Source organism: Chamaea fasciata, unplaced genomic scaffold (genome assembly GCF_029207755.1).
Source record: "Chamaea fasciata isolate MVZ Bird 193981 ecotype frontalis unplaced genomic scaffold, bChaFas1.0.hap1 SCAF_4, whole genome shotgun sequence".
Classification (NCBI taxonomy): Eukaryota; Metazoa; Chordata; class Aves; order Passeriformes; family Sylviidae; genus Chamaea; species Chamaea fasciata.
The window spans coordinates 83,509,915-83,530,905 of record NW_027094089.1 but is presented as its reverse complement, the minus strand read 5'-3'; the positions used below and the strand labels follow the sequence as shown (position 1 = coordinate 83,530,905).

Below are 20,991 nucleotides of genomic sequence, written 5' to 3'. Positions count from 1 at the left end.
GGGAAACGGAGACGGCGTGGCACCTCTGCTCTGCGCACACCAACACAGACCAGCCAGTTTGGAACGGCGGCTGGCAGTATTTGGATGTCGAGGCAATTCAAATAGGTGAACAGAGGAAGAAACTCCGGGGTTTGAATGTTTTCAAATAAAAACTTTTCTTTTTTTTCCAGGAGAGGGCCAAAAGCATTTCCTGTGCAGATGGACTTGGTTTAGCATCAAGAAGCATCACAAGTGGTTTCGTCCAGGCAGGAGTCACAGTGACTGTGAGGTGATGAAAACGGAGATGGGATCCGCTTGGGGCGGATGGTGCAGTGGCTGCTCACCTGCCATGTGTATCCCTCGGGGTACCTCTTTATTTAGAACACTGTGAAGACCCTATAGAATTGAAACACTAATCAAAACTGCAGCAGGAAGTGCAGTGCAGCTGAGGTTGTTCTTAATGGGATTCTTCAAGCTGAGCAGCGACATTCTGTTCAGCAGACGCACAGGCAGGGGCTTCTTGGAGCGCTGCTCTGGCGCCCATTATTTGGAGTAGGGGATGACAGGAGGAAAGAAGAGAAGCCCCTCAGCTTCTGAAGAGGAACAGTCACTGACAGGAAGCAGTGGCTTAAGAAATGTGAGGGGAAAAAAAGGCAGCAAACGTGAGGTGACAAGTGTGAGAAATGTGAATGAAAAAAGGAGGGAAGTGTGAGGGAAGAAAAGGGAAGGAAACCTGAGTGGGAAATGGTGAAAAATGTGAGCGAAAACAGGAGAGGAAGGTGAGAGGAGGAAAAGGCAGGAAATACAATGGGAAAATTCTAAAAACATGAGGGGAAAAGCGTGAGAACTCTCGGGGGAAAACATGGAAGGAAATGTGGGGGGAAAAGAGTGAGAAACTTGACTGGCAAAGAGAGAGAAAGGGGCAGAAAACGTGAGGGGAACATGGTGAGAATCCTGCGGGGAAAAGAGTGAGAAACCAGAGGGCAGAAAAAGGCAGAAAACATGAGGGGAAAGAAAGGTGGGAAGTTTGATGGGAAAAGTGGCAGAAAACAGGAGTGAATAAAGGGCACAAAATGCAAGAGGAGAAGTAAAAGGAACGTGACGGGGAAAGAATGCTAAACGTGAGGGGAAAAGTGTGAGAAATGTGAGAGGAAAAGGGCGAGAAACCGGAGGGTGAAAGTGAGAAACGAGAAGAGAAAATACTGAGAAATATGACGGAGAAAAGAAGAGAAACGTGAGGGGAGAAAAGGGCAGGGTAAGTGAGGGAAAAATGGTGAGAAGCATGAGGGAAGAAAAAACCAGGCAAGAGTGGGAAGGTGGGAAAAGATGAGAGATAAAGCAGGAGGAAAGTGAGCTGAACAGGGTGGGGGAAATGAGAAAAAGTTGGGAGGGAAACACGACAGGAAAACTGTGAGAATTGTGAGTGGGAAGGGGGGGAAATGTGAGATGGAAAAGAAGAGGAAATGTGAAGAGAGAAAAGGAGAGCAGGCAGTGTTGGCACAACAGTTGAAACGATTCCTAACACATTCCCCCATACATTTGCCCACTTCTTGGACAAGCCCGGGCTTTCTCTGTATGTATGTCTCTGTCTCCACCTGGATTCCCACTTGGAAGCGATACAAGGGGCCAGGTCTGCCCCCCACCAGCAGCAGCTGCTCCAAGCCGGGAACGCGACATGTGGTGCTGCTTTCCAGAGGCTTCTGTGTCCCAGGCGAAGCCAAGGCAGGAGTGGTTTGAAAGGTGCTGGCACTGCTGCTGCTCTGTGCCAGAGTGCCCCGGCTGGGCAGGGCACGGCGCCCACTGCGCTGCGGGCTCTTTCTCCTGCCACAGCTGGGCACACCTGGCAAGAAATCATGATGGCTTGTGGGGAAACCAAGGGCTTTGTGGAGGCTGCATTGCTCTGCACACACCCGGGCCACCTGCAGCACAGAGCTTTGGCCCCCAAGAATGGAAACCAGAGGGAAACGGCTGGAAGAAGTTTCATTCTCACCTTTCAATAGAAGGGACTAAAATGGAAGTTCCCAAGCAGGGCCCGGTCCCCGGTGCCAGCTCAGTGTGAGAAAGGAGGCATGACTTTATTTCAGTGCTGCCTGTGCGGGGAATCACTTCTCTAACATGTGCTCACTCAGAAATCTCACCTACTGATTTGTAACCATGGAAATAAGACCTACTCATTACTTTGCAGAAACTCACAGGCTAAATATTCCCTCAAATTATTGGACAAATTTAAATCACGTCTCAGAAGTGAAGAACGAGAGAGTAGGGCTCTCTTAAGGATCTCTGGTGGTCATTCGGGGAACATCCCATTCCTCAAATTCTCCTCTGATGCTCAAGAGCCTCCTAGAACCACTTGCTTCCCCTTGAATGCATTCCCGCTACCTTCTTAGGAGGACCACTCCATTCTCAAGGCTAAGGTAGCCACTTGCACACATTAATCAGTGCACTGGAGGAAATAGACAGCTCAACTCTCTCTGTTAATGCTAAGGGAATTCATGATTTCTTTCAGTTCAAGATTTTCTCAGCACCTTCCTTCTCTGGGAATTGCTCCCAAGCATTTTGTCACTGCACCTTGAAAAGGTGTTTGCTGACTGAAGCCACGTTGTGTCTTTCCTTCAGAAATTAATCAAGAAAACACCAGTCACCTACTGAAAGCCTTCTGCTCCCATCCAAATCAGTTCCCTGCTCAAGCGCAAGCCACAGGCTCATCCCCGATTCCCTCTGTGAGATACAGGGTAATATTTTGCTGCAGCCGGAAGATGATTACAAAAATGAATGAAAATTGTTGGTTCTAGGTACTGTTATTTATGGCTTGGATTTGTTCTAGTTAATTTGTTGGCTTTTGCTGGGAGCTGGGAGAGGGGCCAGCTTGAAGCCCAGACCAAAAGGGAAGTAGTAGAAGAGGGGAGGGGACAGAAAGGTAGGCAGTCAGGAGAGAATAAAAGTTCCCCAGTACCCAGCCAAAGGGAAAGGGCACATGGTTCACCCTGGGCTGGGAAAGGCAATAAAAAGCAGCATTCCATTGCAGTGGGTGTGTGTGTTTGGCCCTTGGGGCAAGCTGTCCCTGCCGCCCGCCAACCTCGGTTCCCTCGGCAGAAGCGCCGTGCCTGGAGGACACTACTCTGTGCTGGAGCCTGCGGAGCAGCCCGGCTCCCTCCCCTGTGCCCGGAGTGCTGCACACACTGCTCCCCTTTGCCAGGAGTTCCAGGGCAGCCGGCACAAGAGTGGGAATCCTCAGCCAGGCCTCCAGCCCTCGGCTGCCGTTTGCCTTTCTCTGCTCCTGTGCAGACTGCAGACGGCCGATGCCACCCGTCTGTGCTGTGCCCAGCTGGGCTACGCTTCCCCTCGGGAGCGGCCGGCTGCCAGCCGGGCTCTGAGAGCGGAGCATTCGCCTGCTCCCAGGCTACAAGGGCCTCCTTGCAGCCTGCCTCTGCCCAGGCTCAGGCTGCTCCGGGCTCTGCCAGGGGCCTCTGCCCTGGGCGAGACTGCGTCCGCTCTCACCTCACAGACGCTGACAGCTCTGCACCAGAGGAAACCTCTCAGAGCACTCTCACTGATCTTGCTGATTTCTCACTTGAGCAAGACTCTCCTGCAGCCAAAGAGATTGCACTTCGGGATACAAATCCAAATGGCACGAACCCAAACGCTCTTGAGTCACAGCTGAAGACCTGCATGTGCACAGGATCTTTTGGCTGCCCCACTCCTCCTTTGGTTTTGCCTGCCAATGCCACTGTCCTTTCTGCCTCAAATTGAAGTACCACAGGTGTGCAAAATACGGTCAGTGGGCCGTATTCCAAAGGCACTGTGGTCTGGAGAGGATGACTGAAGCGGAGCCTTCCCCACTTTCAAGGCACACCTAAGAAGCTGTCAATGTCACTCTGCACCTTCAACAGACAACGGAACACTCAGACAGAAAAGCTGCACTTATTGACAGGGAGAGAAGGAACGGAATCTTCCAGATGAGCTTACGTTTCAGCAATTTTATTTCCTCATAACCCTATTCTATATAGATAATATAGAATATCAAACCTATAATCCTACTCTACAAGCCTTCTCTAAGGTGGTTATTGAGATAACCAGTCATTACATGAATGTCACATTCATGTCTACTCCTTCTTCTTTATCTTCTTCACTGCCATGATCAGCGGTGTCAGGGTGAATGCTGAATTTCCTGATCTTACAAACGGATGCTGTCCACAGGAAAGAAAATAAAAAACACAAACCAAAAATCAATGAACCATGACTTTCCAAGCTTAGTGCTTCACAGGCTCAATCAGGGTCCCTCTGGTTTCTAGAAAGAGCCAGAAACACGACCAGTGGGACAATCTGCACCTACAGCTTCGTATGAGGACCTTGGCATCATAGGCAAACCTGGCCCAGAATCCCACTCATCTGTTTATTCTGGTGTCTTCATCTTGATGGGACTTTTGCCCTGCCGCTGCTCTAGAAATTTCCCTGGGGTTTCCTCTTTCCAGGATACCTCTATGACTCACATAGGTCCCTCTCTTTGAAAGACAGGCACTGTGCTGATTTCCACAGGGACACGGAACAGTGCCTACCTTTCCATGCCCTGCCCCTCCTGTGCTGGCTGGCACCTTCCTTCCCAGCAGGGACAGCCGAGCGGCACTGGATCCTGCACTTCCCTCTCTGCCACACAAGCTGGCAGTAAACCCTGGGGCAGTTGCCATCGGCTTGACTGTGCCAGGCAGCAGATGGGGCTGGGACCAGTCACCCTCAGCTGTCCCTGTCTGCGTGGCAGAAACATCCAAGAGTGGAGGGGGGTACAAACCAGAACCCCTCAGAGGCTCCCAGTGAGCCCTCCACAGCCCCTTCTGCCCACGGCCAAATGCCTGACTGCTTGGCTGGGACTGGTTTCCCATGCTTCCTCCACCACTATTTCATGCCTCTGTTCTCCACATTGCTCTGCTTCAACTCTTTTGCCATTTGATAGAACTGAGCACCCCACCAAATTACAAAACAGGGCAACAGAAACAGTCAGAGGACAGAGCACCTGTCCTCTGAAGACAGGCTGAGAGACCTGGACTTATACAGCCTGAAGAAAGAAGAATGGACCCCAGGGAGACATTATTGCCACCTTCTAAAACTTCAAAGTGGCTTCTGAGGGAAAATAGAAGACTTTTTTACATAGGTCCACTTCCAATAGCAAGTGGGCTAATACTTTTAAACAAAATGGGGATGGAGTCAAAGCAGGTCTAACAACAAACCTGTTTACTCAAAGCATGGTGCAGCACTGGCACAGGTTGCCCTGAGAGCTGGTAGGTGCATTGTCCCTGGAACCATTCAAGGTCAGATGGGACAGGCCTCTGAGCAACCCGATCTCTTCAAAGATGTCCCTGCTCATTGCAGGCCACTTGGACCAGATGAACTTTACAGGTCCCTGCCAGCCCAGGCCACTCTAGGATTCCTCAGCGTTCTCATTTGAAAGCACCAAGTGTGGAAGTGAGGAGGAGGGGAGCTCATCTGATGCCTTGCACTTCAGTGCAGGAGGAGCCCGTCCCTGGGACACTGTTTCCCCTGCGGCCCCTTGGCATTTTACCTGCAGCAGCTCCTTGGCAGACCAGCGCCGTGCCTCGTCTGTCTGCAGGCAGCAGCTCAGGAAGTGACGTGTGCGCGGCAAGAACAGGTTGGGCTGCCACAGCCTTGGTCTCCCTCCAGTGGCTATCAGCAGTTGAGGCTGGAGAAAATGGAAACACCCGGCTCCACCTGCTTCTTTCCCTGGAACTGCAACTGCCCTCCCAGATCCCATTGTTTAAGCTCCACTCTGCAGCGACAGTTTGTGCCCTGGCCGAGAGGCAGAGCTGACTTTCCTGTACCAACAAAAACCCCAATGCCCATGCAGCCACAGATTTCCAACATCCAGCAGATCTTGCTTTGGCAGCTATTTCATTGACTGACGTAGTTAGTGGGAACTCCATCAGCAAAAGCATGTTTCCTTCTCTGAGGATTCACAGCAGCCTGACAGGCTTTTTAGAAGAGGCACTTTGCTAGTCTAACTAACCCTACTATTTCCAAGGATTATTACATGAAAGGCACCTCTGCACTGCTTGTTGGTCCCTTCCGCACAGCTGCCATAAAACAAAACTCATCAGGCCTTTTGTCCTGTTCCAGAAAACAATGGGAATTGGAAGAAATGAAAGGAAATCCACCAGGCGTTCCTCGGGGAAGGAAACAAACATTTGGAATCTCCTATTCAACACAGACACAAAAAGATGCCTGCACCAATCTTTTGCCATGAAAATGCCTCTTTGGGCACAGAGGAGACACCTACAGCTCTGTCTGTCCGCAGTCTGCAAGTTTCAGCTTCTTTATGTGGCAAAAGGAAACCTTCTCATGGTCAAATCAGAGGAAGGAGAAGTGCCATCCCTATGATAAGCCAATGCTCATTTGGATACTCGAGTCAATGCACTCATGGTGTGCCCAGCGCAGAAAGTGCCGGGCAGAGAACGGCAAGTTTCGGCAGGCTCTGCGCATGACACCAGGAGGCTTCTGAGCTGGTCTCTGTAAAAATGCCCATCACAATACCAACAGCTCTGTGCTGCTGGCACTGAAATAGATGGTGACCAAAGAGACTTTGTTATTATCTTCTTCAATCCAGAGAAAAATTTCCAAACCTAAACCAGCAAACAAACTCCCCTTGAGTGCAAATACTTATGGCAGCTTGCTTTCCTTTTCTCACACCGCCAGAGGTGAGATCAAAGGGGCTTTGATCGTGTCCCTCTGCAGCTGAGCTCAGCCACTGGGCATGGTGGGGAGCTGCAGTGCTCCCTGTCATTACAACTGTGCAACCCAGGGCTGTCCCTGCTCCCACGGTAAAGGAACAGCAGCGGCGTCAACCGCACCCCTTGGATCCCAGCCACGGGCACCTGACTGCAAGCCCATCAACTTTTTAAAGTACCCAGAAACAGCTCAGGGTCCGGCATACAATTCTAACTGCAGTTGGGGAGCAACACATCCTGAATTTAGAGAGGCCACCCAGACAGATGTCTTGAAAAGCTGAAAATCTGGATAACTCACAGGATTTGGGAAAGATGCTACAGCATGGAGAAAAATTGTTGTTCTGTGGTCAAAAAAGGAAAAAGGAAGCACGACTGCTTTGGGATTTACTTGGTGATTGTTTCTTTTCTCTTTTGATCTTTCTTTTGGCTTTTCTTTTTCTCTATTCTTTTGGCTTTTCTTTTTTTTTTCTTTCCCTTTTTCACTTGCTTTTGCTATTTTTCCTTTTTCTTTTTCTCTGGGGTTTTCCTTGGCTTTTTCCTCTTTTCTTACTTTGTCTATAAAATTGAAACTGCGAAGATTAAACCTCCCTTTCCAAGGGTACTAAGAACATATCTAACCATTCCACAGTAAAATTCCTTTCCTTCAGAGACAGAGCTCCAACATGGTTCAAAAAGCAAATGTCAGGCATGGCTGGAGGGCAAAATGGCAGGTTTCTGAACTGCTTGACCTTCCACTTCCCTTCTGATGCAACCAAAGCTACAGCAGATGCTGATGTGCTGCAGGGGACACTTTTAGGAGGCCACCTTCTAAAAAGAGCTGCAAGTGGTGCCAGCAGATGGCAATGGGATTTTGTCCAATGGCACACACAACATGGGACAGCTGAGAAAGACAGCGGGATCGGTGAGCATTTGCACCTTACCGAGACAGGAGTTTCATTCCAGGAAGGAACTTCTCCTTCCACCATGTGAATGCCCACGATTCCAAGCGACCAAATGTCTGCTTTGGGGCCATACGGTTGGTCTTTCATAACTTCAGGAGCCATCCACCCAGGTGTCCTGGCCACTGAGCTCTGCCTACTTTGCTCAGGGAGGAGCTGAGCAAAGAGGCCAAAATCAGCTGTGGAGAAAACAACACACAATGAAAACCACCTCAAATTAGGAACCCAAAGAAAAGAATTCCCCGCTCTCAGTCTAAGAATGTGCTCTTGAATCTCCTGGAGCACTGTCCACACTTCCTTTCCTCGGGGCTTAAGCCCAGGAAGTGTGGTATTGGCCACCTGCAAAAAAATGCCAGCTTTCTAAACACTGCTCACAGCAGTGTCCTTTATTCCCCTGAAGCTTTAGATTGTAGCTCTCTCCCTCTGGAAGGGACACAGACCCACGCCACTCTTGACTGCTTGTGGTTCCTTGTCACACCTCTGTGCATGTTGCAATTTTGCCTTCAGCTTGCAACAGGAGCCCCTGCACTCCCACCAGCACCATTTTTGGGGAGCTGGCAGTCACTCAAAGCAGCCCCACGCTCTGCGTGCTTGGAACGCCGCACCTGACTAAGAATACACTGACCCAGCTTGACAGAGCCGTCGCTTCCCAGAAGGATGTTGTGGCTCTTCACATCTCGGTGGATCACGTGCTTCGAGTGAAGAAAATACAATCCTTGCAGGCACTGAGAGAGAAAACAGAAACAGGAGGGCGAAACTTAGGGAAGTGATTTCATCACACAAGAAAGGAAACAGCCTAAAAATTCCCTCTCCAGGGGAATGGGGCGGCATGGCAGAACACAGTGCCAGCGAGAGGAAGAGCTTGCTGCTCCAAGACTAGCAGAGCAGCACCTTTCTAAGGAGAGGCATGCCAGCCTTTGGAAGAGCAGCAGCAACTGCCTTTGTAGACTGCCTTCTGCAAAGCAGCCAGAATGACTGCTGCTGCAGTGCATGTGCTCTCTTCATGCAGAGGTCAAACGAGGGTTGCCAAGAAAGAAAATGTCCCTCCCTTTGCTGTCAAGTTGGATCACTTTTGGCTGGGAGGCTGCATGACAAAGGTTTTATTGCTGGCCTCAGCACAGACTTGGAAGTATCACAGCAGTTCCCTTCCATGAGCAGAGAGCATTTTGGCTGCACTGCTGTCCTTTTCAGCTTAGGACTGTGAGAAATGAATCTCTCTCTTTTGTTTGCACTTTGTTTCAAATCCTGCTGCCACCACCTTGGCTTTTACAGGCAAGGAATGCAGTGCAGACAGGCTTGAGGTAAACATTTAAAGAGGCAAGGCGGAGAAGGGCAGATACAAATACAAGAAACAGAGCGAGAATACAACAGCAGGAGATAAGAGTACAGGATCAGAGTCCAGTGAGTGCAGAGGCCCTGGCAGGCAGTTGTCTTGAGATGCTCTTGCCTGTCCATAGCACACCAGCAATACAGAAACAAAGGCTGGCACATGGAATCACTCCAGTTCTGAGCCCAGTTTCCCAGACCACCCTGCCCAAGGCCTGAGAAGTACAGATGGGATCCCTGACCTCACGACTGATTGCTGCCATCTCGTCTTCAGAAAGGCAGACCTTGCTGATGATTTCACTCAGCGTGCCTCCATCCACGTACTCCATAACCAGCCAGAACTGCTCATTGACAAGGTAGCTGAAAGAAGGAAACAAGGGCATAGACATAAACATGCATGGCTACCTTGGTCTCGTGCTTGATTCTTGTTTCCAGGTCCCTCTGTGACAAGGAGAGAATAAAAGGAATGACATTGCCTCTAGGTTGTGCAGTGTTTGCAGTCTGTCTCAAGGAGAAAGGCAGAGCTGTGAAAAAGGAGATGCCAGCAAGTGAAAAATGCAGTTTAGGAACAGGCCAAATAAAAGACCAGTCAAGCTGCATGTTTCTGGGAAAAAAGCCCCCAGTCTTCCTGCCATGCAAAGCCATGGAAAAGAGGAGACACAATCCAAGGCAAATCCTTGTTTCGTTTATCCGCACCTAAGATGATACTTGAAAAAAAATCAAGCCCCAAAACAACATGGCAGCACTGAACTTGCAGGCTGTTGATTTACTTAGATACGATTGATCCAGGTCTTTGAACACTTTTCAAACTACACATGCCAGGCACGACTCATGCAGGCAAGATGCACTCTCTTCCCATCCATGGCAGATGAACAGAGCAATAAGAATCAACCAATAATTAACAGCTCTATTTTCGGCCAGTGACCAAAGTGGGTTTTTACTTTGCGTCTCTGCAAGAGGTAACCAAACATTCATGGGACAGAAGCACAACAACTCACCTGTCTAAAATGTTGACCAGGTTGGGATTCCCATTCATCTTCATGACCAGTAATTCAGAGAAGGTTAATTCCTTCTTCCGCAGTCCTTGGAGATTGATTTTCTTTATGGCCACCTAAAATGACATTGAAAATCAGTCACTTTCCAAGCTGGTGGCAGGAGACCACAACGCTCATGCAGCGCATGGTTTTGGAATGGCACAGCTAAGCTGTGCCAAAGTGCCTTGGGATTAGACCAAGGAGTAATTAGCAACTGACATTCCAACAGCCCATTTCTCTGCTCCTTTGGGGGCCAGTCACAGGACACGTGGTCACTGATATTTTGTCTTGTCCACTTGGTAACAAGGGTGTCTCAGCTATCACCCACAGACCTCTGAGCACACTCTTTGCTGCTCTTTCTGGGATTCAGAAGTAATCCGCCCCTTACTACTCTGTGGCTACCTCTTGGGCTATGGGCAGGGCTTAGGGCTTTTAGGGATGCCTTGCAGCTCTCTCCCTAAGGGCACTTCCTAAGTGCAGCACTGCAGGTGGCTAAGGGAACTACCAGTGACATTCAGATGTATTTGCTGACAGCCAGAAATGAGAACTCAGGACTCAAGCTGTAGCCCCAAAGAGCAGGGAGATGCTCGAGGAGGCACCACCTTTGTTTCAGCAATTCAGCAAGTGAGCGAGTCCTTCAGTGAAAGGAGCCACTCCCCTCCTTGCCTTCCTTCTGGCAGCTGAGAAGGACAAAGACTGTCCCAAATGCAACTGGCAGGCTGTCACAAGTCTGTGCTTCTTGTGTCTTTTCAACACAGCTCTAGCCAAAGCTGCAGCCACAGCTGACACCAGAGAGAAAAGCCCCCGAGAGCAGCAGAGTCTGTGGGGGCTGTTGACATTTACCTCTCCTCCTGTGGCAGTGTCGAGTGCTCTACAAACCTCTCCAAAAGTCCTAGAAACAAAAGAGCAGCAAAGAAAGGAGAAACCATTTAGACCTTGGAGTGAAAGCCAGCCCAGACTGGAGATCTCTGCTGGAAATGCCTAGAACCTGCAGGATGCAGAAGGGCACTGTCAGAAGGCAGATGATGCATTTTGCTCTCAAGTGCATGGCCACTGGGCCTGAAGCATTGGGGTTTACTGTCTCAGCTCAGAAAGAGAGTTTCTTCTTTCTTCTCGGGTTTCAGTTTCTAAACTGTGCAGTTCTAATCCTGACCATGGAATATTTCCTACAGCAAACTCTTGCAAAGAGAGCTATGATAGGGGCTAGGCTTCCTCTTTCAGGCAAGCAAGATTCTTCTCCCTCTGTTAGTGTGGCCAGCTGATTAGAGATACACAAAAATGCAAAGGAAATTAGCACACAGCTGTCCCACACTTGAGAGACCAGGAGATCTACCAGGTCCTGTTGCCTACTGCAGGCAAGACCTTGGCAGTGTGGAGATGTCTTTGATAACGCCTTCTGGCCAGGTTCACAAATTCTGACTGGTACTGAGAGATGGGACAGTCTAGCCTCAGTGTCTGAACACGTTTGCAGCTGGCCTGACTTCAGACCTGATAGATACTCCACCAGGAAAACACCTGGCCCATGGTTTTGTGGTTGGACTCACCCGCTGCCGATATTTTCGACTTTGATGTATTTTGTCATGGGATTTTCCGTGCTGACAACTGTCCCTGAGGAAAACAAAATTCAAGATGCTGACTTTCAAGCAGAGATCCCAGCTTCCAGGAGACACCTAAAAAGGCAGCCCCGTTGCGTGGGGCTCTGAACCCTTTGTGGTCCGCTGGCTAACAGCAACAACAACAAGCAGACAGACAGACAGACAGACAGCTCTGAAGCACAGATGGCCAGCAGAGACTGATTTTCTACACAAGTTCCTATGGAGAATCCTAACTGTCCCTGTGATATCAGACTGAGGAGGACCACTTGGTCCAGCTACGCTGCCACATGCACACAAGACACCGTCCCTCAGACAAGAAATACACAAGACGTACTCAGTAGCTCCAGGGAGTCCTCCTCGATCTGCTGTTGCTGAGCAGCAGCTGTGTCAGCGCTGCAGATGAACCGACTGCCCGGGCTCACCTTCTCGGCTTGGGGAGCAAAGGCTCTTTGACACAATGCTCCTGCTGCAGCAGGTTTAGTGCAAGAGCCTGTGTAGATCTGGGAGAAGAAATGAGTTTGGTTCAGAAACGTGGCTGGCGGAGATGACCCTGAGATGCCGTCCCAAATGCAAGCCCTTAGGAAGATGCTGTCAGCCTGCCACACGCAGGGCTCTTAAAATGGATTTTTTGCACGTCCACTTCTCTTTGACTGGATGGGCCAAAGCCAAAGGCTGGTTTTACTGGAGTTCATGGCCAGATTCATCTTCCATTTCCAGGGATTTTCTGAAGGACGACTGCCACATGGACCATATTCCACTTCTTCCCAAGGACCATATTGCACTTCCTCCCTCTTTTCCCCCTCCAAGGGCTGCAGACACACTTGCAGCTCCCGGTTCAAATGTTCTACCTCCCCCCATGGAGTGCTCTTGTCCTCCACCACGTTCAGGTCATTCTCAACCGGCAGCACTTCTGGTGGAGGCAGTTCCTGTGGCTCACACCAATCCTGGGGCTCCTCCTTCTCAGCCATTTGCAGGAGGCCTTTGCAGGCTGCCTGGCCAGATGTCAACACTTCCACCTCGAGTCAAAGAGAACAAAGCAGTCAGAGGCTACAGCTTGTCCCTCTTAGCCAAGAGTCATCAGCTGTGAGCAAAGGGAAAGAAGAGATTTACAAGGGCTACAGACAGCTTGTTTCCATCCTCCATCTTGGGATCCACGTTCCACTGTTAAAACACCACAAGAAATGAGGAGAGCGAGAAGAGGCCAGCAGGAGTCAGTTTGGATGACTGCTGGCCAAAAGGCCAAAGGACTACTTCCATTGTCCAGGGCAGCAGTCGAGATTCAAGATACCAGGAAATGTCCTTTAGAATGGCTGCCACAGACACTACAGCAGGATGGCCCTCAGAGGCATCACCCCATTTGCCTGCTGCTCTGCAGTGGAAAGGCAAGAAGGGCAGAAAGCACCAGCTTGGTGACTGTGGCAGTTATTGCTGTTTCACTCACTTGCTTTTGAAGATTTTGACGGAGGGCATTGAGTATGTCTCTCATTGTTTTCATTTCTTGCTCCATCCTCTTCTCTTTTGCCTTGACCCTAGCCTCCATTTCCTGCAGCCCTGCTTGCAGCTGTTCCTTGTCATTCTGAAAATAAAGTGAGAGAGGATGTTTCCTCATTGGAGTAGCTTCACCTCTCTCACTCACCTGAGGTTGTTGATGTCCCCTCTGCTGATGGAGATGCATCTCCTCTTGAGGATGAATCTCCACCATGTCTTCTGTGTTCCTCCTCTTCACTGCCTTGATGTCACTCTGAGCTTCAGGCAGCTCTGCTTGTGGCTCTGCCTTGAGATTCTGCACACACAAACGCAGAGCAAGTGACAGGGAGCTGCCATCAGGCTCAGCTTTTTCCTCTTTCAGCCTCAAAATCACATTCGCTCAGCCACTTCTTTCTGTGTCCCTGCCCACCTCTGCTTCCACTGCCAACCTCCTTTCCCAGTGCCAATCTCTGCACGTGACAAGGCTGGGCACAACTGGAGTGCCCAAAAGACTCTGTAGAAGTGATGAACGACTTGAGAAAACTACAGAAACTTTCCAGAAGCCAAACACAGGTGTCCCAAGTAGGAAAACAAACAAACAAAATCTCTTGACTTCCAGAAGGAGCCCGTGCGCCCTTGGGCTATAGCTCTGCAGAAGCCAAGGCATAGAGCTTCGCTGAGCCAGATGCTCACGCGGAGCACCAGCCCTTTGGTGACTCAACGTGGCAGATCAAAGCCCATTGCCCAGCTGTCACTGGCTGGGGGGAGACCCTAGGTCCTGGCAGCACTGCAGCACTCAGCACCCTCAGCCAGCAGCAGCGAGAGCTGGCTGGGCAGAAACTTGCACCTCTGCCTTGCACTAAAGACAGCACCCTCCAGAAGTGGCACTTACTGTCTGGGAAAGTTCCAGCTGTGGTGTGACCGCTGCTGGAGGCCTGTGGTCATTTGGCTCCTCGTTGGCCTCTTCTGCAGGAGAAGAGGGAGCCAGAGGAGAGTCTGCTCTTGCTTCTGTGATCTGTGGACAGAGAGGACGGTGAGATACAGGCTCATTTATAAGCTTCCTTCTCTTCAGCCCTCAAACCGGCTGTACTAAGCACAAATCATCGACCTTAAGAGCAATGGGATTCTAAGTCACTCAGACTAAATTCAAATAGGCTGATTCAACTGTGCTGCCAATTGCTCTGAATTAGATTTTCCCCCCTTGGCTACTCTGTGGGGGCAACTTTCTCCCTGCAAAACTGGGCTTTTAGCTCTTTTAAAGCTCTGCAATGGAAAATGAGGAAATGGAAAATTAGGAAATAGCCAGTGACGCCTTTGCTCTTGCTGCTGCAGACATGGAAATGGATTTTCTTGCAGCCTGCTCATCTGGTCCTCTGCACTCTACTGCCACAGGCCAAGCTGACAGCTTGCTGCACAATTCTTAAACGCCAGGAAAATCAAATGTTCCTTTCTTACTCACCTCAGGATCAGAACCTCTGAACACTCGGCTCAGGTGACCTGCAGTGGGCAAGGGAAAATAAACCAGATTTTTTGAGAACGCTGGAGACAACCAGAGCATTTTTACAGCACCTTCCAAGAAGGCCTCCCAGTCCACATTTTCAAAGTTGTCCCGCTTGACTCAGCAAAGGGAGGAAATGACAGACTCTGCTGCCACACACTCTCTCATGGAGGGAACACAACCCCTGCAGGCTCCCTTGCAAATGCTGCCCGCACAGCCCTGGCTACAGACACCCCCTTTTGAGCTGAACGTGTTGACAGCGCTTCACCCAAGCGGCATCCAAATGGCCTTTCTGTTTCCAAATAAACTCAGTCACTAAGAAAGAGCAGGAAGACATACAAAAGCCAGGTTAGGTGACACCCAGGGAAAACCTCTACTTACGTGCCAGCTGTGTCAGGAAATAGCAGGAATATCCGACTCCATAAACAGAGAAAACTACAGCTGCAAGCTGCCCAATCATTGTGGCAGCTGCTGTGCAAGTTTGCAAACTCTAACACTAAAGAACAGCAAGGCTACTCTCCGTGTTCAGCTGCCCACTGACAAAAGACTCAAGCGCAGGACAAAAGCTCCTGTGCTGAGCAAGCTCAAGAGCTGCTCTGACACCCCTGAGGCCTTCCGTGCACCAAGACAACCTCGGATGTCACCACGACCACGTGGCAACCGTGCCCTGACATCACAAAGCAAACGCTCTGTGATGGTCTGTGAATTGATACAGACCGAGAGACTGATGTCTGTGTAGGCCTAGGCTGCATTTTTACCTCTTTCCCTCCTCGGCTGCCTGTTTCAGCTCTTGTTTTTCCCCCTGTGCCCCCTGTGCCCCCTGTTGCTGTGCCCAGCCCCAGCTGGCGGCCGGGCCGGGCGGAGCAGCAGTTCCAGCCCCGGGTGTCCCTGGAGCGTTGGGAGCTGCCGGTGGCCCCCGGCGCTGTCCCCTGAGGAGCTGCTGAAGGACGGGGAGACACAGGGGGCTGAGGGGGCAGCTCTGCCAGGCCGTGGAACCAATTCCAGAGGCTCCACTTTGGCCACGGCTGCCCTGCCGACCTTGAGGACAGGCAGGGACTGACAGGAGGCAGCGGGGAGAAGCTGAAGGCCACCAGCTCCAGCAGTGAGCAGGGAGCTGCTGCTGCTAGCCCCGAGCCCGGGTGAGGCCGCAGGGCCGGTCAGGCGGGCTGGACTGAGGGTGCCGCGGGGCTTTGGCCCTGGGCCGTGCAGCTGCCCCGGCCGCCACAGCGGCTGTCCTTGGGCAAGGCAGCTCTGCCCGCAGGGCCCGGGAGCTGTGCCCCTCTGAGGATCGTTTCCTGAGGCAAACTCCAACTCTAACCCCGAGCAGGAAGCAGAACCCCTCACAGTGCCTTTGCAGTAGCTTGGAAGGGGAAGGGCCAAGGGAGGAGTTTTGGGGGCAGGAGCCAATACCAAAGCAATAGGGGCAGGGTTCAATGTGGAGTGACAAGGTTTGAGCCAACCAGGCGGAACATCACAACACTGGAGGACTTTGTCCCTGCAATTCTCCAGCCATGCCCAGCACATGCCCCACTTGCGCCCTGGCTGGGCAAGGCAGGCACAGATTTGGGATGGCAGCAGAGCCACACGTTGGCTGAGGACTCGCTGCAAAGGCTGCTGAGAAAACTCGGGGACTCCAGAGTGTAGAACTCCAACCAGAAGCCAGCTGGGCAGGAGAAATCCTTCACCAGGAAAGAAAAGAGAGAAAATGTGGCAAAACCGGTGTGAGGATAACTCTGAGAGTCACAAAATGCTCTAAAATCACCATTGCCTAGGCATGTCCTCAGCAAAAATAATTTGTTAAAAACTGAACAGCTTCCATGAAAGATAGATTGCACTTTCACTTCCCTTGCTATGATAAGTGAAGATGTCCTTATCACTGAGAATTTTTGCCCTTCAGCACCTCCCACACATTCAATCAAAGGTTCTGTGCTGCCACATGGCACCATAAATGGAAGCAGCCCTGCCCTTGTACCAGTGTTTGCAGCCTGTTCCTCCTCCTGTCTCCACGTCTCAGAAACTGAACCGTCCCCCTCCTGTCCAAACTGTGCCTGAGGGGACTGGGGCCTCCAGGAGCTCAGGAGGCTGCAACACCACTAGAGGTGGGAAGGTTTTGCAAAGGTTTCCTAAGCATGGGTAAACTCTGGGTTTGCCAGTCTTCCCCTGGAACATGTCCTACTCGTGAATGGTCTTGGAGGACACTGTGCCCAGCTCACTCAAGAAAGTTTGTTTTCTTGACGGCTTGAATAGAGGAGAATGAAATTTGTCATTTTTTAGAGTGAAACTTGGGGTTGGGTGCACCTGGGTATGCTTCATTCTTTGCTGCCAAAAGTAGAGGAAAAGCTTTAAATTGCCAACAGAAGCTGACTACCAGCCCACACAGAGACCTGAAGGAGGCCCAGGTGTGCTTGCTGCTCACTGGTGCGAGGGAAAAGCTGGAACAAAATCCCCTTTTATTGCGGATTGAGCCTCAATGCAGTGTTGTCTCCAGGGCTGTCTGTGGTAAGACAAAGTAATCCAGCCAGAAACTGTGCATATGTGAGTTCCAAGAGCAAGCTGCTTCTCCAGAGTGAGGGACAAGGCGAGCCCTAAAGCCTGAAAGATGGTTGGGTACTGGAGAAGGCCAGGCTGTCCTTGTGCAGAGACGGCCCTCAAAGAGGACCTTCACACCTTCTGCTGCTGGCAAAGGGCAGCTGGTGGCCTTCCACAAAACGCTTCTTTTCTCCAGCTCTTCAAAATGTTCCAGCCAGCAACATTCCTGCTGCTCACACCAGCCAATTCCAAGCAGTGCTCCCAGCTTGGCTCTCTAGCTGTATTCCCAAACCTGGGCATTCCCACTGAGCCTGACCTCATCCTAAACCCACTGCAATTAGCGTTTTACAGAATTCTCCTGTTACGTGAGGGTCGTGGGTTGGAGACAGGCACATGACACAGCACGCACCAAAGGTTGTCAGCAAACAGCTCCTTTTATTGTTCACAGCTTCTTTTTAGAGGGGCTTTGAATTTCCCAGGCTTGGATAGCTGATTAGTTGGGATCTCTGCACTGCCCAGCTCTCTGGCCAGTGATGTGTTTGCATCCAGGGCTCAGATGGGGTTGTCTGAGGTCTCTGCTTGAGTTCAATTGTTGACCTAGGGATTTGTTTCTAGAACAAGCCGGGTTAGCCCAATTGGATTTATGACCAGATTTATTTTGTCCAGCTACAGACCAGCTGTGCTGCGACATCTCTGTGTTAGAGACGGTCTGAAGATCCCTCATCTGCCTAACGACTATCCTCAAGGACAGAGATTGAAACCCCTAAAAGGAACTTTAAAATCTCAACACAGGAGTTCTGGCCTGGCTGAGGTGGGATGTTGGCCAAGTGCTGCCTGCAGGTGTGTTCGATGGAAAAACCCAGCATCCATATGGGAACATCAGAACCTGAGCAGAAACACTGGGCAAGTCAAGGTGAAGTGACTGCGCCTGCTGACTTGTACTGGTTGTCACTGTACCTGCTGACGGCCGACTTGTTCTGAGTTCTCTTAATGAACACGCTGCAATGATTTCCCCCACCTGTTTGGCCAACTGCCTGTCGCTTCGGAGAGGACTCTAAGGAGCCCTGAGTTAACCACAGACTTTGTGATCACCCCACTGGAGACACTCGCGTCTATAGGCATCTTCAAAAGCCTCGAAGACTTGACCCTCCACGTTAATCCTAGCTATAATCCCTTTCCCCTCTTTTTCTGTCTTTCTTACTGTTCTCTTTTCTCTCCCCATTATTGCCTTTGTTGGCACTAAATAAAGGTGCATTTGTGGTTGAGTAAACTGAGTTTGTCCCCCGCTGTGTCTTTTGCGCTCTGAGATCCCTAAAACGGACCATCACAAACGCCGCTTCTGTGAGCGGATCGTGACATTAAATTGGTGTCATGGACAGGATCTTGATGGACAGAGGGGTTGCGGGTTTTATATCGTTTGTAAAAGGGGAAGGACCCTCGTCTCAGCAGCACCTAGCACGCCACTTCGGTGAGCGCTGTTAGAAAGCAAGGGGGGGCGAGGGAAAATTCCCGCAAACTGTATACACCCAGGCGAATAGCACTCCCTGTCATCAGGATTTCTCAGAAAGATCTCATTGTGCAAAAGATGGGACTGCAGTTAATTTTTGTGTTTTGGGCTGCTTGGTGTAGTTGAGGAGACAACTATTTGTAACTAAGGTGAACCTCCCAGGCAGTTTTGGTCTCCTCGCCCATTCCAGGGAAGTGAAGGGAAACACCGTTTTAGCTGTGCCTTTGGTGTAACTTGAAGAGTACCTCCCTGAGAGTGGTTTTGGTCCCTTCACAAAATGAATGAAAAAGATAAGTATGCATTTTATGCCTTGTTAGCAAAACATGGTGCTAGACTTTCTCTAGACGGAGAAAGGTGGGCACAGAATAATTGGTTTAACTTTGAAAACATTGTAGATAGAATATATTCTTTGCAACATGATGCTAGATACAAACTGGGCAGAAATAAAAGCATTCTTTGCTCAGTTTTGGGGGCCTGCCTTTCGGCAGCCATAGAAACCCGTTTTGAACGGGTAAGTGAAGAAAAAACAGTAATAGAATCCCTGCTAAATATGGTAGAAGCTTTGAAAGAACAATTAGAACAGGAAAGAAATCAGAATTATTTGCTGCAGATTTCCCTTGCAGAAGGGCGAAGTAAAAACTTAAAATCTGCAGATTCACCCACAGAAATAGAAGGAAAGGAGACGTACAGCCTTAAACAAATATATCCTCAGAAAGAATTAGTACACATGCAAAATTGTGGGGAACTCTGTTGCTCCAACTTGAGACCTCTCATTAAAACAGAATATAATTATATAAATGAAGAGGATCATGATCCCCACATAACCACCAAAGAAATACCATACACAGCCACTGAATTAGCTCAATTAAAGAAAGAATACTCCCGCCTCCCTAGTGAATCAGAGACGGAGTATGTTTTTAGAGTCTCACTCACTGTGGGTGACCAAATTAAATGAAGTGAACAAGAAGCAAGTGGCTATTGGGGACATGGAGTTTTCTTAACAACAGGAAATACGCCTGCTCCATGGTCCCTGACACAGCGCGCAGCTTACTGGGCAGGGGGGTTAAACCCCCTTGAGAGGGGCGACCCTCTGGCAATAGTTGGCACCTCAGACCAACTCCTAGAAAACATACACCAAGCGACGTGCTTGCAAATGATACATGAATGGAAATTAATCCCTGGCTATGAGTCACCATTGCAACAGCCTGTAAAACCTGAGATTATGACCCCCCCTAATTGGAGGTTTGCCAGAGTCTCTTAAACCAACAGCAATTCTTCAGAAAACAATAGCATCTATCTCTCCGGTAGATAGACTTGAAAGATTTCTTGGACATACAAGAGATCAAACTGGTTCCACTGACTTCTCACCTTTCACAACTCCTAGATCACAATGTAACAGCAGTCATAAAGTTGGGACATGGAGTGAGGTAGCAGAAGAGTTAATAAGTTACAGTAGAAAATATGGACCAGTGAAGTACTCAGAGGACAAACAAGAAAAACCCAGAGGAGTCAGGCACATTGCTTCTCCTAATGAAAACCCAGAAAAGGGAAAACAAATTTGCAACCGGCAGCAGCTGTGGTTGCTAGGGCTGAAAAGGGGAGTTCCACGAGAGTAATGGATAAATAGCCGTATGATAAATTGGCGAAAATAATTTCTAATTGGCCCTGTCCCAAACCTATTGTGTCGGAATCATCCAACCGACAACCCAGCGCACCTCCTCTTCCACAAGCCTTGGGCAACAAGCCACAGCACTCCCTAGCACAAGTTTTAACAATAAAACACAGCAAGTGGGGGTGTTCAACAGAAAATAACTTCCCACTTAGAAAGCCTTGGTTTGCAGGTCCCCTTAGAGAGACTACAAAAGCCTTTTCAAGAAGTAAAATTTCAGGGTATCCGGTCGAAAGGAGGTCTGACATGTATCCCACCTGACACCCTAACCTCCTCAGATCAAATTAAAGTGCCTGAGTCCAGGAAAGATCTACAGCATGCCTTGGGATTATTAGTGTTTTGGGGAAAACACATTCCAGATTTTTCCATAATTGCCAGACCTCTTTATGATTTGTTGAGAAAGGGAGTAAAATGGGACTGGAGCCCTTCTCAGGAAAAGGCATCACAGTTGTTGATTTTTGGAGCCACAGCTCATCAGGCCCTAGGCCCTATCCACCCAACAGATCCTTTTCAGGTAGAATGGGGATTTGCTTCCTCAGGGTTGTCAGTACACATATGGCAGTGGGGTCCTGAGGGTCCGACATGGCCTGTTGGTTTTTATTCCCGTGGTTTCAGAGATGCTGAAAAGAGGTATACTACCTGGGAAAAAGGCTTGTTTGTGGTTAGCCTAGCTCTGACAGAAGTAGAGAAGATTGTACCACAACAACCAATTGTT

General features: G+C 49.8%; 1 protein-coding gene across 1 annotated transcript in view; it reads right to left on the bottom strand.

Moving 5' to 3' along the window:
- Positions 1 to 4,082: 4,082 nt before the first annotated feature.
- LOC136289067 (serine/threonine-protein kinase PAK 3-like) overlaps positions 4,083 to 20,991 on the bottom strand; it is a 48,270-nt gene continuing 31,361 nt past the window's right edge. Inside the window, exons 6-12 of the mRNA XM_066182532.1 lie at positions 13,048 to 13,389; positions 9,976 to 10,088; positions 9,220 to 9,337; positions 8,277 to 8,376; positions 7,634 to 7,830; positions 5,534 to 5,671; positions 4,083 to 4,166 (exon numbers count right to left, since the gene is read on the bottom strand). Coding sequence (XP_066038629.1) covers positions 4,083 to 4,166; positions 5,534 to 5,671; positions 7,634 to 7,830; positions 8,277 to 8,376; positions 9,220 to 9,337; positions 9,976 to 10,088; positions 13,048 to 13,389 — 1,092 coding nt within the window. The remainder of the gene's footprint in view (positions 4,167 to 5,533; positions 5,672 to 7,633; positions 7,831 to 8,276; positions 8,377 to 9,219; positions 9,338 to 9,975; positions 10,089 to 13,047; positions 13,390 to 20,991) is intronic.